Here is an 18,649-nt window from a genome sequence, read left to right as displayed (position 1 = left end):
CTCAAGGCTTTGAATAAATATCCAATGTTTAATGATCATATAGACGTCTTTTCCACATTATCCAACAGGACTTTGTAGCACCGTGTTTAGGCATGCGCTTTCCAAAGTGAAGTTGTAATGCCCGGTTTGTATTCTGTGTTTTTCTTGCCTTTCCAGCTAGTATTTTGCAACTCTGCATTCATTCTAATGTTTTGTGATAATAAGGCAAGTGTCTCATAAGATCCACAAAATAAAACAAATTATTTAAACAACGAACAGCATTGTTTGTACTCAAGGTAAAACATGATCTGGTTTCAGTCTCGCACTGTAACAAGTAAGAAAGTGGGAATCAGTGACACTACTAATTGCGCCATTGCTGGACCATTGCTGTGACCAGTAGAGGTTTGCAGTCTCAGGCACCGAACCACACTGAACAACCATAGAAGCCTGCATTTAACAAAGAGGCTTTGGAAAAAGCATGTGATTAAAAGAGGCTTTGGACGTCATCAATCATGTAGTATTACACCAATGCAAGCCTTGGCATTTTCACATGGATTAGAATAGGTTGAAATTTCAAAGCTTGCCTCGATCTAAGAATTTGGTTCAGTCTCCTGATCAACCAGAATTTGAAAACGTTTGCATCCTCGGTATTATTGAGGTTGTGGAAGAGAAAATATAAACATAACTCATAGGAAAATAAATATCATTATTTCAATAAGTGTGCTGTCACATAAAACCTAAACTAAAATTGGATTAAACACTGTGGCAGTGATGTCAGATTATTATATAATTACCTACTTTACATTGGCTACTCAGCTATCCAATATATGGGAAGCACTAGCTGGGCATGGAGGAAGGCCTTGGTGCCTGTCAGTAGAGATCAAATAAAGCTTCAGACGTCATTGATCATCTGGTGATCATACATCTGAATGATACATCTCTATGAGAGAAATGCTGGAGTTAAAACATTCATAGAATATGGTGGTTCTAATGCTTGATTTAAAATGTGATATTAATAACTGACAAGCAAAAATTCCTGATGTAGAAATTACAAATGCAGTGTTGCCAGTGTTTTCATCAAAACCACATATTAGAAAGTAATCATTGGGACTCGAACCAGGCTTTTAAAATAATTGCATAGCCTTCCACAGTTCTACATGTTGAGCCACCAACCAGGTGATGTTCCTATCCAAATTACAAGACAAATCAAATAATAGTCTACAGTATTGGGCCTATGGTTTTGTTATTGATAATGAATTATGTGTAGCAGAAATGTTTTGACATTCACCCGCTGGTGAATTTCATGAGTTCTTGATAATAATATTTTATTTCCACAGCACATCTGTTTCATATATTTCCATGAAAAAATGTATTAAGTGAACACAGTCAAAAGAGATGTCTCACTGAAAATATACTATTCTAGTAGCCGTTTGCTATGTTATCCTGACATACGATAAATTACAGACCCCAAAAAATACAGTTTACAACATTGTTGATTGGTAATTAAATTTTTTCTCCCATTAAATAATGCAATATTAAATGCATCACATTTGCATCTGTATAATGCTGTGGAATGATTTAATGGCAAAATTAATAGGTAATTTGGCTATACGGCTAAGAAGGTTTGTCAGTAATGGTTAAGATAAATTGTTTAAAGATTCTGTGTGATTTCTGTAATTGTTCAATTACTTACAGTAACCTATATAACATAGGCTAGGCCTACTGAACTTTCAATATTGTAAATTAATCATGCCTTGTTTTTGTTCAATTACAATCCTTGTGATTTTAAGGTTAATCATACTATTTAACACAATGCCCGCAATATCCCCAAAATATTGCTTAAAGCGAGGCAAATACTTTTTCTTCCATTTTGGGAAGCGGTTTAGTTTGTCTCTGTTCACCTACAATGTCACCTACATGCATCCCACCACTACATTAGAGTGTGTAGTTTGTGACAGGTCCTCAACTGGCAGCTTCATTAAATAGTGAGTTGCAAAGAAAAAGTAATATCTCAGTCTGGCCAATATATAGAACAAATTAAGAGGGGCAAAACAACACAGACACTGGAGTCGCATCTTCACTGGTGATGATGAGACTGGGGTTTTGCAGATGTTATTTAATGAAGCTGTCAGTTGAGTATCTGTGAGGTGACTGTCTTTCAAATTAGAAACTTATGTATTTGTCCTTTTGCTCATTCTGGTTAGAACCAGTTTGTGCTGTGCTAAATATTGTTGTGTGAGTTTCTCGCATGAAATGGCCTTCATTTCTCAGAACAAGAATTGACTGACGAGTTTCAGAAGAAACTAGAGGGAGATGGTAATACTACAGAGTAAAGATTGATGCTACAATGAGAGGGTTGCTGTCAGCGCTTGACGGATTGTCGAATCTCTTATTAATGTGTTACATTATAGTTACGTCAATACAAAAATGTTATTGTCTTTCTATCTATACAGAGGAGGAAGGGAAGAAGAAGATTATCCGTCTTCCAGTCCAGAGAAGCGTTGAAACAGGATTGGCCTTGGAGTTCAAGAGCAAATTGACACGACAGATCACCCGAGATTCCTCTGACCCCGAGGCTGAGGCCAAGCCGGGAAAGTAAGCAACCCTCTCTTCATCCTCTCCTCCTTTTCACTTGCCTTTTCAATTCATAATACCTCTCTTATTTTCATCCTCTTCATCCAATCCCTCTAAATATGTAGTCCAAAAAGGCTAGTTTTCTAGGCGTCATTCCCACATTGTACATTGAAGGCTGATTTAAATAATTCCTAGCAGACAAATTACACTGCTCCAAAAAATTAAGGGAACAGGTATTCATCACCATAACACCACGTCAAATAAACTCCACTTGTATCAATCTGTCCGGTTAGGAAGTATAAGCAAATTTGAATCAATGTCACCTGTTTTTTGGTACGTAAACCTTTGTTTGCAATTACAGAGATCATACGTTTCCTGTAGTTCTTGACCAGGTTTGCACACACTGCAGCAGTGATTTTGGCCCACTCCTCCATACAGACCAAACCTTCTCCTTCAGGTTTTGGGGCTGTCGCTTGGCAATACAGACTTTCAGCTCCCTCCAAAGATTTTCTATTGGTTTCAGGTCTGGAGACTGGCTAGGCCACTCCAGGACCTTGAGATGCTTCTTACGGAGCCACTCCTTAGTTGCCCTGGCTGTGTGTTTCAGGTCGTGTCATGCTGGAAGACCCAGCCACGACCCATCTTCAATGCTCTTACTGAGGGAAGGAGGTTGTTGGCCAAGATCTCACGATACATGGCCCCATCCATCCTCCCCTTAATACGGTGCAGTCATCCTGTCCCCTTTGTAGAAAGCATCCCCAAAGAATGATGTTTCACACCTCCATGCTTCACGGTTGGGATGGTGTTCTTGAGGTTGTACTCATCCTTCTTCTTCCTCTAAACACGGCAAGTGGAGTTTAGACCAAAAAGCACTATTTTTGTCTCATCAGACCACATGACCTTCTCCCATTCCTCCTCTGGATCGTCCAGATGGTCATTGGCAAATTTCAGACAGGCCTGGACATGCGCTTGGCTTGAACAGGGGGACCTTGCATACACTGCAGGATTTTAATCCATGACGGCGTAGTGTGTTACTAATGGTTTTCTTTGAGACTGTAGTCCCAGCTCTCTTCAGGTCATTGACCAGGTCCTGCCATGTAGTGCTGGGCTGATCCCTCACCTTCCTCATGATCATTGATGCCCCACGAGGTGAGATCTTGCATGGAACCCCAGACCGAGGCAGATTGACCGTCATCTTGAAATTCTCTAATAATTGCGCCCACAGTTGTCGCCTTCTCACCAAGCTGCTTGCCTACTGTCCTGTAGCCCATCCCAGCCTTGTGCAGGTCTACAATTTTATCCCTGATGTCCTTACACAGCTCTCTGGTCTTGGCCATTGTGGAGAGGTTGGAGTCTGTTTGATTGAGTGTGTGGACAGGTGTCTTTTATACAGGTAACGAGTTCAAACAGGTGCAGTTAATACAGTTAATGAGTGGAGAACTTGAGGGCTTCTTAAAGAAAAACTAACAGGCCTGTGAGAGACGGAATTCTTACTGGTTGGTAGGTGATCAAATACTTATGTCATGCAATAAAATGCTAATTAATTATTTTAAAATCATACAATGTGATTTTCTGGACTTTTAGATTCCGTCTCTCACAGTTGAAGTGCACCTATGATAAAAATTACAGACCTCTACATGTTTTGTAAGTAGGAAAACCTGCAAAATCGGCTGTGTATCAAATACTTGTTCTCCCCACTGTATGCACACTTCAACTTCTGTTTTGAAAAGTGTTGACTCAGTCAATCATGATGCTTTACATTTTATTACTGATGCAGGCTTTTTTACACACTATTGTCTTTTATACGCTACTGTCGGTTGGGACTCCCTGTTGTCCTGAAGAGCCCGGCATAGGATGTTGTTTGTTTATAAAGCCAACCTACAAAAATTTCCTAATTACATTTCCTAGAAAATAAACTGGAGAATTAATGCATATCACACTGGCTCACAAGAGTGGCTACATCTCAAGGTACCCCGGACTTAATCTAAGATAGGTTCAACTTGTTCTACAGGATGACATTGGGTTGAAGGATCGTTTAAACATTGTTTAACTGCTCACTCTCCAGTGAATTGCATTTGCTATTTTTAATTTGTTTAGTTTAAAATATTTTATGCTTGTTATACATGCTTTCATTTCGTAAAATATTTTTTTTGTATTTTATGTTTTATTATTAATGTAATACAGGGCCCCACTGTAAATGAGACATTGGCCTCAGTTGGTTTGCCCTGTATAAATAAAATAATAAAAATAAAATAATTAAGCCAGTGATTTATGTGTCATTATAAGTGGGCAAGTCAATATTTGTAAGTAAAATAATATTTGATCCTTATTTACAGATTATGCTTAGTCTAAAAAAACACGCTCAAATGAGTAATCTATTGAACTAGATTTTTAGGTCCTAGACTAGGCTTAATCTCTGGCTACGAAACTGGCCCATAAAGTAATTTTCTGTAAAACAATTTACTTAATGGAAAAGGGAGTGAGTTAAGAGGGCATATTAAATGTTTCTTTCTCCCCAGATCCCTGGTGTCAATAACCAGTGTTTCTCCCCATATCCCTGGTGTCTTTAACAAGTGTGTTTTCTCCCAGATCCTTGTTGTCAATGACCAGGGTGTTTTCTCCCCACAGCCTCATCTTCCCTGGGGTTCGTATTTCATCTGACATCCACTTCACAGAGTTCCTGGAAGGGTTGGGTCCTGCACAGCTTGCTGGCAGGCAGACACTTGCTACACCACCTTTGGGTAAGCAACTTGTCATGACCTCTCCTACTTATTAGGACTCATCCTCTGTGTCATATCTACCTACTTAACAGGACTCCTCCTACATGCCATGACTGCTTACTTAACAGGACTCCTCCCCCATGTCATGACTCTGCCTACTTAACATGACTCCTCCCTCATGTCATGACTGCTTACTTAACAGGATTCCTCCCTCATGTCATGACTCTGGTAATTTAACAGGACTCCTCCCCCATGTCATCACTCTGGCTATTTAACAGGACTCCTCCCCCATGTCATGACTCTGGTTATTTAACAGTTCTCCTCCCCTATATCATGACGCTGGTTATTTAACAGGACTCCTCCATTTTATGACTCTGCTTACTTAACATGACTCCTCCCCCATGTCATGACTGCTTGCTTAACAGGATTCCTCCTTCATGTCATGACACTTCTATATGAATCTTTCTCCTTTATATAGCTCTCCCTTGTAAGAGATGTTCTTTCTCACAACTATGGCCTAATCCCAAAGGGTTTCCAACCTTTCCAAGCATGAGAGCTACTTATAAATATAACTGGCAAAATAAGGGTACAAAAAGCAGAGTTGTAAATAAAGAAAAATGGTAAGTGAGTGATACCATCAGAATTTTATGTCTGGAGGAGAACATATGCTTTTTTAATGTACTTTCCTGTTTCTTGTGTTTGGACCTTTCACTTTGCATGCAAATACATTGCGCATGAAACAGGACCAAAATGCAAGGTTCTTAGGAAATGACCAAAACAATACAATCTAAGGACAGGACCAAAACAACTCTCTACAGACAGAACCAAAGGAACACTCTTAGGATTGGCCCAGAACATAACCCTCTAAGTACAGGACCAAAAGTACAGTCTATGGACAGTTCCGACACAAAACACTCTTCGGACTAGATGAAAACACAAAACTCTTAGGAGTGGACCGAAACATCTGAATGAGATCTGCCGGGGGCTTCTGTTACATGTAGGGTTACATATTAGATCAGATTCAACTTAATTGTCATTGAACAAGTACAAGTACAATACAACGAAATGCTGTTAGCATCTAACCAGAAGTGCAAATAGAGGAGGGCAAAACACTTACAAAGTCTTTACAAGTATTTAGTATATGTATATTACAAGAGGAATGTATAGATGTACAATGAATTCAGTACAAATGGCAATACTAAATGTGCATTTACATTCATTAACAATTTTGATTTGTTTTGGGAATGCCCAGGGACATTTCAGAATTCTGATAAACAACCTTTTTTAGCCTCATACTGTAAAGATCTTGTGAAAAACTTTAATATCAAATTCAATGAAACCATTGACACTGTAGAAAGCAAAACTGTAGAAAGGCTGAAAGGGGCCTGGATAAAATCTAAATTACATGTTCATTTCAATATTTTTAAAGAACAGAATAAATCCTGCCTCTTTCCACTTTTAAATGTAGTGAGTTTGTAACATATTTTAGAGATTAGGTGTCGGGTTAATAATACATTAAGCATGCAGCCAACCAAGAAAATAGAATCTTGGTTTCTGGATTCACATGACAGTAATTATAAATCTGGACATTGCACGCATTGCAACAATACGATTAACACTACAGTGTTCTGCCATCCAAGAACAGGAAAAGAATATAACATCCAAAGCTTTATAAACTGTAGCACTAAAAATGTGATATAGATGTTAAAATGCATGTGTGGAGCGGCATATATTGGTCAGACAAACAGGGCACTGAAACTACGCATTGCAAACAACAAGGTTGCTATTTGCCATAAAAACAAAGACTATGCTGCTACATGTCACTGCATGGAAGCCTCTTTACTATTTGAGGCTATAGAACACCTCCGCATCTCAAAAAGGGGCGAAGACGTTGTTTGTTAATTGAAACAGAGGGAGGCTTTTTGGCAATACTCTTTAAATACTGTGAACCCAAGGAGACTGAATGATGATTTTTCATGACATGAGAGAATTGGTTGGAGATCTGAATTCCTTTAGGTATTGTATATGTTCTCTCCAATTAGGGTTAAAATAATATATATTTTCTATCCAGGTGACATCCAGATTGGGATGGTATACAGGAAGGAACGTCTGGACGTAGAGGTCATCAGGGCCAGGGGACTTGTGGGTAAACAAGGCAACAAGCAACTGCCAGGTGAACATTAGATTTTATTATACACTGGGTGGTTATATCCTTGGATGCTGATTGGATGAATTTCAAGGTACACTACTGGTCAAAGATTTTAGAACAGCTAAATTTTTCGAGTTTTTATTGTTATTCACACAGTTCAGCGTCTTCAGTTACATTTAAATTAAAGCATAGAACAAAAAACCTTGGGAGAATACTAGAGTCATTTTGTATAACAAAATTAAATCAACATTTTTAAATCATCACAAGCTACATCTGCAGAAAATAACTGCCAAACACACTTGTGTCATTATTTCTGCAATGGAAATCAAATATTGTTTGATAATTTTTTGCCAATACTGTTGCAGAAGTTCCCACATATGTGGAGCACTTTGAGGTTGCTGTGCTTCTGCCCAGATTATCCTTTCACCTACATGCAGCATACAAAAACCCTGCGTAATGAACCAACATAAAAAAATTGATTAATTGCTCCATAAGAACTTTTTAGTAGTCCATTGACGGAGCTTCGTGGTCCAGACAAGGCTCTTTTTCTGATTTTGCCATCTTAGCAAAGGCTTTCATACTGCCACTTGACCTGTCATGTTTAATCACGCATGCTGTTGAATTTTAAGGAACTTATCTTCTGATTCTGTTGTGGCTTTAGGTATGCCAGATCTCTTCCTGTCAGAGTTTCCTCCAGTTTCCAAGTGCTAACCCTAACCTTAACACCTTGGCTTTCTTTGTAATTTCTCTAAAAGAAAAGCCTACACTTTTAAGGGTTGAAATGTCCTGTCTGTCTTCCTTTGTTAATGACCTTTGTCTTGCCATTATGATAGCAATATACTACTTCCTACAGCACAATACTGTCCAAATAATTTTAAGAGGGTGCAATAACACAATCTGTTCCAGTTTTGTAAGTAATCAACAAAATCTGTAGGAATTGTTAGCATAAATTGTCAAGGCTTAATTTGCTTAATTTGCTTACTTTGCTGAAGATTATATGTACATTTTTTACTCTGAAATGTATTTTTCTTTACCTCTTGCTGCTAACCTTTGTACCTTTTCAGGATATTCACTGGACTTCAACTGCTTACAGTTTTTTTAAATTGGAAAAATTTGGGTTTCTAAAACCTTTGACCGGTGGTGTATATCAGACCGTAAATCACTGGCTTGTTTTAGGCTAAAATATTTTTTTGTGTATCATATTTGTACTCCTGTTCTAAGTTGTCAGTCACCTAAAAATTGCATTTAATGTATTGAAAAAAGGCATTGTTATCCCCAGACCATATAGTCAAAAAATTAAAATTTTGCCTCTCACTATTAACAAATGTGAATGGTCGGAATAAGTGCCCAGGAAAACACACAAGGGACCAGTATAAATCAACAATACCTGAGACAGAGTTTTTATTTTGTTCCTTTTTATATTAGTTTATTTTCCAGAATCCATGAAGTTATGGTAAGGATCTCCTCTGTGTGAGTCTCCCATATCCCTGGTCTGGCCTAATTTTATGCCCAGGCTTAGCTGGGTTTGTCTGTAGGGTCCCAAGAAGACAGCAGGTAGCATTTTGGTATAGTAAGGAAGGGTAATTTAAGTAAGGGAAAATAATCAGAAATAATATTTTTCTGATGGGTCAGCCACCAATTTTAATTTCCAACTTTCTAATGGTAACCCTCATAATAAATAAAGTACATTGGTGTGAAATTAACCCATTACTATTAATAAGGGAATGTAGGAGGTCTGGCTAGATTTTTCTTGTCTCATCGCACTCTAGTAGCTTGCTTTGTTAAGTAGAATGTCTACAGTCTTATAAGGTGCAGTAGTCAAAGTAGCGTTATTCATAGTTGGTTTTTCAGACTTCTTGTTTAAGCAAGTAATGTGGCAGCAAGTACAACTTGATGGGACATGATTCAGAGAAAGCAAGTTTCAACCTTTGAATCATCTTTTGCCAGTTTAGAGTTGTTCAATCAATCAAATGTATTTTATAAATCCTCAGCAGTTTTCATGAAGTGCTTTTACAAAACACCCAGCCTGAAATCCCAAAGAGCAAGTCACAACCAGGTTAATGCACAATGGTGAGGAACAACTCACTAAAAGGTCCGAAACTTAGGAAGAAAGAGTTGCAATCTGATATGATTTGACAAATATTTGGGTACATATAAAATCTGAAACTAAGGGGTAACATTTGTGGGATAGGGTTGTGAATTATAAAAAAATAATTAGACTTGTTTTCTCCTTTTGTCCCAAGCTCCCTATGTCAAAGTATATCTGATGGACAATGGGAAATGCATAGTCAAAAAGAAAACCCGGCTTGCGAGGAAAACGTTGGACCCTCTCTATCAGCAACAACTTCAATTTGAAGAAAATCCAGAGGGAAAGGTTTTACAAGTAAAACACTTTATAGCTAAACTAATCATGTTTAATTTATCCTCTTCAGATTTATTTGTGTCTATTAGGAGTATAGGACAACGCATATGGTATTTGCAGAGTAGTATTTAATGCCTGTGCTTTATTCTCCAGATTATCGTGTGGGGAGACTATGGACGCATGGACCACAAATCCTTCATGGGAGCTGCTCAGATACTTTTAGATGATTTAGATTTATCCAACATGGTGATTGGTTGGTTCAAACTCTTCCCTCCCACATCATTGGTGGATCCGACCTTGGCACCTTTAACTAGCAAAGCAGCAATAGCAGAACAAGCAGCAAATGCAGCAAAATTGAAGGACGGCTAACATCTTTCCAGCAACCAGTAATGGGATCAGTCTGGTGGGTCTTCGCCCTCTTTGGCCATGCCCTGGTTCCCCTGGTAACACTGCATGTTGTGTGTTTTAAACCCATGAAGAAAGAAACTGGAGACTGGAGCAGGAGTAGAATGCCCCCTATGGGAGATACCGTCTCAATGCAACATGGGTTAATTCCCCCAAACCATCATCTTCCCAAGGATTTTGGGGGACCTGGAAGGATCTTAGGGGACCGGAAAGCAACAGGAAAGGAAACATGGACTGTATTCAGGAGCACTAGATTTCTGAACCCTAACTTGAAATCTACAGAAGTCCTGTCTAGTCTTCTATATGTACTCAGTGGGGTTCTATTGGTTAAGGCCATGATGAATCCTGGGATGGTTGGCAGTGGTCTACTAACCCTAACCCTTATGTCAAGCATCCCCCACCACCTTCATTTTCTCTCAACACAACCTAGAGACTAATTCTAGACTAATATAGTCAGCCATTCAACTACAACTAACATTGCCGAGTTCCAATGTTTACGTTAGACTACCATATTCTGTTAGGCAATAATTCTATCTGGTGTTCTAGTATTGATGATTTGGAACCCAAGTTTCATTACAGTAACCTCAAAAAGTATTTGGACAGTGTCTCATTTTGAAAGAACCTTACAGAAATGCAAACATGTTTTATACATAATGACCCCATTTCGGGATGCAGAAGCATTTGTATAGATTACAATTATGTACAATAAAGAGATCCAAATTGCCAAAATTGTGTGACCAATTGACATCAGTGGACACCTGCATTTGAGCCATTTTTACTTCCTTCTTGTTTTGAGGCATGCTCAATTTGAATCAGATCAGGTGATTGCCTGTGTCTGTCAGTAACTTTTGAACTTTTTTGAAAATAACGTCAGCAAAACAAAACCCAGTTAAATGAGTTCAGACGAATTTGGTTGAGCACAGTTCCTGTACCCTTCAGAATTCATCCTGCTGCCGTCGGCAGTTACATTAGTAATGAAGATAAGTGAGACATTTATGACCGTTCCCCATCATATTTGGCAGATGAAGTGATATGCCAGTTCCTCTTTTCTTCACACTTTTTCAATGTTTTCTTTTCCATAACTGTAATACTATTTCCATAACTGTAATACATGTTAATCTTTGTCTGATTTCATCTCAGTACCCTTTTCCACAACTCTACCGTGATTTCAGAAAGGATTTAGACCCCTTCACTTTCTCTGCATTTTGTTGTGATGTATTTTTATTTCTGATTAAAGATATTTTTTGAATCAGTCTATATAGAATACTTCATAATGATTAAATAAAAAATATGTTAATAGACATTTTTGACAATTTAATCAAAATGAAAAATGGAAATAGCAAGCAAGCAAGCACATTTATTCATATAGAACAATTCATAAATAGAAGCAATTTAATGTGCTTCACATTGAAAACAAAGATTAAAAAAATGCAATGAAATTAAAACAGTCAGATTGTTACAATTCTGTAACTCAGCTGTCTCCAGGGGGACTGCACATGAACTTCAACACCTCAATCCTCACATTCTAGCGCCCGGATGAAGCTGTCAGTGCCTTTGTGAGATAATATTTGAATCAATGTCTTAAATGTCCCCCTGGAGAGAGCCAAGTATGCCATGTCTGTACATGCATTTTATATTCAATTAGTTACAGTTACCATAACTGTACACTGCACCACCCCGGTATCTGAATCTCGCGCTCCAGCGTTTGGATAAACCCTCCAGTCTTTTTGTGAGATAATTCTAAACAGCAGCACAAGAACTTGCATTATTCGTCATCAACAGATTGTTACATTTACACAGAGGATATTCCTCTGATAGTCAATGTCAACTGTATTTATAAAGCATATATAAAACAACTGTCATTGACCAAAGTGCTGTACAGGGTCAAATGTAAATATACAAAATATATGCAATTTACAGGTTAAAAATGTACGTAGGTACACATAACAAAAAACATACAAAATATCAGCACAGATATTTGATGCCAACTCAGCTAGGACTAAAACCCAGAGTAAAAAGGTGTGTCTTTAGCAGTGACTTGTGATAAGTCTGTGCATTTCGAATACCCACGCGAAAGCTCGATCTGCTCTTGTTTTAGTCTGGCTTGTGGGACAACTCAATCAATCAACCAAATATATTTATAAAGCCTAACCCTTTTTACATCAGCAGTTGTCACAAAGTGCTTTTACAAAACACCCGGCCTTAAACCCAATGGACCAAACAACAGTAGTGTTGAATTTCAACTAAAAGTAACTGGTTAGCTGACATCAGTGCTTGGGTTGGAGAATTCCCATGTAAAAGTTCAGATAGATGTAAAGGGGCCAATCTTTTTAAAACCATATAGACAAGCATTAAAATCTTAAAGTAAATCCTGAAACGAACAGGAAGGCAATGGGGGGAGGCCAAAATGAATCTTATGTGCTCCCGTTTTCTTGTACAGGTCAAAAGTCAAGTGGCGGAATTTTGTACTTGCTGGAGCCGATTTAAGGTTTTCTGATCTAACCCCGGGTACAAGGAATTACAGTAATCCAGCCGAGACGTAACAGATGCATTGATAACTATATCAAAATCCCTTGGAGAAAGATAGACCTCATCCTTTGCCATAGCACCAGAACTTGGACTACTATTGGTAAAAGATAGAAAAATAGATATTTAATAACTAAATAAATTAAAGAGAGAAATATAAAATACATCATAAAATAACAGCATAATATTAAAATATAGAATAACATGATAGAATAAAAACATGATAAAAATATAGGAATGTATAAAAGCTGTAAGGCTAAACAGTGCAGTTAAGTTTTAATCTCAGACGTTGGGTATGATTTCGATAAGGGACTATATGTTGTGTATTTGTGGGAAAAATCCATCTTGACTTAACAGGGGTGACAAATCTAGCCCAAAGGCTGACAGAAAACATGCCCCTTTATTGAATGAACACTCAATCTAGAATGAAACTAACCACAGGAATGTATTGGTGAGAGAGAGAAACAATAACAGTGTAAGAATGAACAATCCCTCACGATTGACTGGGGCACTGATTTTGAAATATAGGAATGTAGTTTACTCCTAGTCAGCTATAAATCATATAGATATAGTTTACTCCTAGGCAGCCTTACTTCATAAACATGAACATAGTTTACTCCTAGGCAGCCTTACGTCATTTACAATAGTTTACTCCTAGGGAGCCTTAACACTAGAACCAGCTGTCTTTTTTGACCCCCAGTAACCACCAGAGCCGAACACCATTTGGCGTCATCAGCATACGAATTGTCCATATTAGCATGGACATTCTCCTCCGCAGCATCACCATCCAGTCAGAGCATCAATTCATCTACAGGGCTTTCATCAAACTATATAGATGTATAAAAAATTATCAATAACAGAATATATTTATTATAAATTGTTAATTAGAAAAATACAATAATGTATTTGTTTTGGAGGTCTCAACATAGGAAAAAAACGACAAAAACAGAATACATAGAAAAAGACGAAACCCGAAATGAATGGTCTGTAAATGGCATGTCTTTACAAGTCTTTCCCAGGGGTTGTAATTGGGCTATCTAGTTGATTTCAGCAGCAGTGCATAGCTTTAGTCTCCTAGATTATTGGCATATATGATTGTTCTATCGGTGACATTAATAAGTATTCAAAAAACCAAGAGGCGATATTAGAAAAAGTCGAGGCCAGAAATTAAGAGGCTGTGAACGGTGTGTCTTTACAGGTCTCTCCTGGAGGTTGTAGTGGGGCTATTGAGTTGATCTCAATCTTATACACAATCACATTACAATGACACTAACCCTAACCCCTGACCTTAACATGGATAAAAGTTTGTCCCAGGCACTCAAAATGGATCAATATGCTCCCCAGGCCATAAAAAGCTCAGTTAAACTGTTGTCCACCAACAAGGGAGTTGACAAGCTCCAGGAACGATTCCAAAAAGTTTAATAACAAATAAATAGGCTTGGTTGGTATGGTACCCACAGGATTCAGCATAGCATTGGCCCTGAGTATTGCCTCATGGGTTCTACTTTGGTTGATTACCCAGCATGCATTTCAGTTTGGGTTGTCAACTAGAAAATGCGAGAAAGAGAACAGGTATGAGTTGAATCATGGAACATTGACAGAAAATATGTCAAGATCTAAGTTTATGAAAGTAAATACAATGAGTTTTCATTAGACTCAAATATTTAATAATTTTAAATAAATGCTGTTTGATTGTATATGAATTAGACAATGCTTGTAGAAAAGAAGATATTTTAAATAATTTAATACAGTTTTGCAATGCAGCATGCCAAATGACACACAAGCGACACATTCTTACGGAATATCTGTTTCAGGTTTGGTGTTACTTATGTATTCATGTAAGGGCTAGAGGGTTTGGCAATTACCCATGCAAATGAATCATAACTAGGACAAAGAAAGTTTTTTCTGAAAAATAGATAATTGCTTAGGATTCCAATAATGAAACAAAAGGATATTTTAACCAGCCCTTAACTACAAGACCATCTTTGAAAGGTCAAGCCTAAAAATAAAATCATAGCATAAAGCATGTAAAATTCACAGGAATGTATGCAAAGGCATAGTTGACACACTCACAATAGCCAACCGTATATGCAGCAAATCATGATCTGGTGTTTGCCTGGGGAAGTTTGCATACAAGCAGATTAGATGGTTACTCGTAAATCAGAAAATCTGTATAATCCTTTTAGGGTTAGTGTTAACCCATAGTTCATGAAAGAGTATTAGCAGTAAAATTTGACACCACTCCCTTGCAATTCGGATCTTTAGTTCCAAAGATAATGAAAGTAGAAAGACAGCCAATCACAAGCCAGATATTCAAATGAGTGTCAAAGTAATCATGGTAAACAGTGGTTTTGTAAAGAATTTTACTGGGCAATTGAAATTGCCCCAGTCCTCTGGTCCCTATGTGATAAAATGTAACCCTAACCCTAATAAGTATGTGAGAGGGAAGAGTGGGTTAAAAACCATCACTGAAAGAAATAAAAGGAATTTTGTCTATGAGGATGTGGTGGAGGGGGTGGGAAGGGGGGGCTGAAAAACAGGGTTAGGGTTAGGGTTAGGGTTAGGGTTAGGGTTAGGGTTAGGGTTAGGGTTAGGGTTAGGGTTAGGGTTAGGGTTAGGGTTAGGGTTAGGGTTAGGGTTAGGGTTAGGGTTAGGGTTAGGGTTAGGGTTAGGGTTAGGGTTAGGGTTAGGGTTAGGGTTAGGGTTAGGGTTAGGGTTAGGGTTAGGGTTAGGGTTAGGGTTAGGGTTAGGGTTAGGGTTAGGGTTAGGGTTAGGGTTAGGGTTAGGGTTAGGGTTAGGGTTAGGGTTAGGGTTAGGGTTAGGGTTAGGGTTAGGGTTAGGGTTAGGGTTAGGGTTAGGGTTAGGGTTAGGGTTAGGGTTAGGGTTAGGGTTAGGGTTAGGGTTAGGGTTAGGGTTAGGGTTAGGGTTAGGGTTAGGGTTAGGGTTAGGGTTAGGGTTAGGGTTAGGGTTAGGGTTAGGGTTAGGGTTAGGGTTAGGGTTAGGGTTAGGGTTAGGGTTAGGGTTAGGGTTAGGGTTAGGGTTAGGGTTAGGGTTAGGGTTAGGGTTAGGGTTAGGGTTAGGGTTAGGGTTAGGGTTAGGGTTAGGGTTAGGGTTAGGGTTAGGGTTAGGGTTAGGGTTAGGGTTAGGGTTAGGGTTAGGGTTAGGGTTAGGGTTAGGGTTAGGGTTAGGGTTAGGGTTAGGGTTAGGGTTAGGGTTAGGGTTAGGGTTAGGGTTAGGGTTAGGGTTAGGGTTAGGGTTAGGGTTAGGGTTAGGGTTAGGGTTAGGGTTAGGGTTAGGGTTAGGGTTAGGGTTAGGGTTAGGGTTAGGGTTAGGGTTAGGGTTAGGGTTAGGGTTAGGGTTAGGGTTAGGGTTAGGGTTAGGGTTAGGGTTAGGGTTAGGGTTAGGGTTAGGGTTAGGGTTAGGGTTAGGGTTAGGGTTAGGGTTAGGGTTAGGGTTAGGGTTAGGGTTAGGGTTAGGGTTAGGGTTAGGGTTAGGGTTAGGGTTAGGGTTAGGGTTAGGGTTAGGGTTAGGGTTAGGGTTAGGGTTAGGGTTAGGGTTAGGGTTAGGGTTAGGGTTAGGGTTAGGGTTAGGGTTAGGGTTAGGGTTAGGGTTAGGGTTAGGGTTAGGGTTAGGGTTAGGGTTAGGTTAGGGTTAGGGTTAGGGTTAGGGTTAGGGTTAGGGTTAGGGTTAGGGTTAGGGTTAGGGTTAGGGTTAGGGTTAGGGTTAGGGTTAGGGTTAGGGTTAGGGTTAGGGTTAGGGTTAGGGTTAGGGTTAGGGTTAGGGTTAGGGTTAGGGTTAGGGTTAGGGTTAGGGTTAGGGTTAGGGTTAGGGTTAGGGTTAGGGTTAGGGTTAGGGTTAGGGTTAGGGTTAGGGTTAGGGTTAGGGTTAGGGTTAGGGTTAGGGTTAGGGTTAGGGTTAGGGTTAGGGTTAGGGTTAGGGTTAGGGTTAGGGTTAGGGTTAGGGTTAGGGTTAGGGTTAGGGTTAGGGTTAGGGTTAGGGTTAGGGTTAGGGTTAGGGTTAGGGTTAGGGTTAGGGTTAGGGTTAGGGTTAGGGTTAGGGTTAGGGTTAGGGTTAGGGTTAGGGTTAGGGTTAGGGTTAGGGTTAGGGTTAGGGTTAGGGTTAGGGTTAGGGTTAGGGTTAGGGTTAGGGTTAGGGTTAGGGTTAGGGTTAGGGTTAGGGTTAGGGTTAGGGTTAGGGTTAGGGTTAGGGTTAGGGTTAGGGTTAGGGTTAGGGTTAGGGTTAGGGTTAGGGTTAGGGTTAGGGTTAGGGTTAGGGTTAGGGTTAGGGTTAGGGTTAGGGTTAGGGTTAGGGTTAGGGTTAGGGTTAGGGTTAGGGTTAGGGTTAGGGTTAGGGTTAGGGTTAGGGTTAGGGTTAGGGTTAGGGTTAGGGTTAGGGTTAGGGTTAGGGTTAGGGTTAGGGTTAGGGTTAGGGTTAGGGTTAGGGTTAGGGTTAGGGTTAGGGTTAGGGTTAGGGTTAGGGTTAGGGTTAGGGTTAGGGTTAGGGTTAGGGTTAGGGTTAGGGTTAGGGTTAGGGTTAGGGTTAGGGTTAGGGTTAGGGTTAGGGTTAGGGTTAGGGTTAGGGTTAGGGTTAGGGTTAGGGTTAGGGTTAGGGTTAGGGTTAGGGTTAGGGTTAGGGTTAGGGTTAGGGTTAGGGTTAGGGTTAGGGTTAGGGTTAGGGTTAGGGTTAGGGTTAGGGTTAGGGTTAGGGTTAGGGTTAGGGTTAGGGTTAGGGTTAGGGTTAGGGTTAGGGTTAGGGTTAGGGTTAGGGTTAGGGTTAGGGTTAGGGTTAGGGTTAGGGTTAGGGTTAGGGTTAGGGTTAGGGTTAGGGTTAGGGTTAGGGTTAGGGTTAGGGTTAGGGTTAGGGTTAGGGTTAGGGTTAGGGTTAGGGTTAGGGTTAGGGTTAGGGTTAGGGTTAGGGTTAGGGTTAGGGTTAGGGTTAGGGTTAGGGTTAGGGTTAGGGTTAGGGTTAGGGTTAGGGTTAGGGTTAGGGTTAGGGTTAGGGTTAGGGTTAGGGTTAGGGTTAGGGTTAGGGTTAGGGTTAGGGTTAGGGTTAGGGTTAGGGTTAGGGTTAGGGTTAGGGTTAGGGTTAGGGTTAGGGTTAGGGTTAGGGTTAGGGTTAGGGTTAGGGTTAGGGTTAGGGTTAGGGTTAGGGTTAGGGTTAGGGTTAGGGTTAGGGTTAGGGTTAGGGTTAGGGTTAGGGTTAGGGTTAGGGTTAGGGTTAGGGTTAGGGTTAGGGTTAGGGTTAGGGTTAGGGTTAGGGTTAGGGTTAGGGTTAGGGTTAGGGTTAGGGTTAGGGTTAGGGTTAGGGTTAGGGTTAGGGTTAGGGTTAGGGTTAGGGTTAGGGTTAGGGTTAGGGTTAGGGTTAGGGTTAGGGTTAGGGTTAGGGTTAGGGTTAGGGTTAGGGTTAGGGTTAGGGTTAGGGTTAGGGTTAGGGTTAGGGTTAGGGTTAGGGTTAGGGTTAGGGTTAGGGTTAGGGTTAGGGTTAGGGTTAGGGTTAGGGTTAGGGTTAGGGTTAGGGTTAGGGTTAGGGTTAGGGTTAGGGTTAGGGTTAGGGTTAGGGTTAGGGTTAGGGTTAGGGTTAGGGTTAGGGTTAGGGTTAGGGTTAGGGTTAGGGTTAGGGTTAGGGTTAGGGTTAGGGTTAGGGTTAGGGTTAGGGTTAGGGTTAGGGTTAGGGTTAGGGTTAGGGTTAGGGTTAGGGTTAGGGTTAGGGTTAGGGTTAGGGTTAGGGTTAGGGTTAGGGTTAGGGTTAGGGTTAGGGTTAGGGTTAGGGTTAGGGTTAGGGTTAGGGTTAGGGTTAGGGTTAGGGTTAGGGTTAGGGTTAGGGTTAGGGTTAGGGTTAGGGTTAGGGTTAGGGTTAGGGTTAGGGTTAGGGTTAGGGTTAGGGTTAGGGTTAGGGTTAGGGTTAGGGTTAGGGTTAGGGTTAGGGTTAGGGTTA

General features: G+C 40.0%; 1 protein-coding gene across 6 annotated transcripts in view; it reads left to right on the top strand.

The window, feature by feature from the left end:
* rims2b (regulating synaptic membrane exocytosis 2b) overlaps nt 1-11,492 on the top strand; it is a 92,023-nt gene extending 80,531 nt beyond the window's left edge. For all 6 annotated transcript variants that reach the window (XM_034294736.1, XM_029122956.2, XM_029122955.2 and 3 more), the window contains 5 exons: nt 2,433-2,574; nt 5,182-5,294; nt 7,345-7,446; nt 9,666-9,805; nt 9,938-11,492. In XM_034294736.1, coding sequence (XP_034150627.1) covers nt 2,433-2,574; nt 5,182-5,294; nt 7,345-7,446; nt 9,666-9,805; nt 9,938-10,153 — 713 coding nt within the window. In that variant the 3' untranslated portion in view covers nt 10,154-11,492. The remainder of the gene's footprint in view (nt 1-2,432; nt 2,575-5,181; nt 5,295-7,344; nt 7,447-9,665; nt 9,806-9,937) is intronic.
* The last annotated feature ends 7,157 nt before the right edge of the window (nt 11,493-18,649 follow it).

This window comes from Esox lucius, chromosome 10 (genome assembly GCF_011004845.1).
Source record: "Esox lucius isolate fEsoLuc1 chromosome 10, fEsoLuc1.pri, whole genome shotgun sequence".
NCBI classification, from domain to species: Eukaryota; Metazoa; Chordata; class Actinopteri; order Esociformes; family Esocidae; genus Esox; species Esox lucius.
This window is presented reverse-complemented; position numbering and strand designations above follow the sequence as displayed.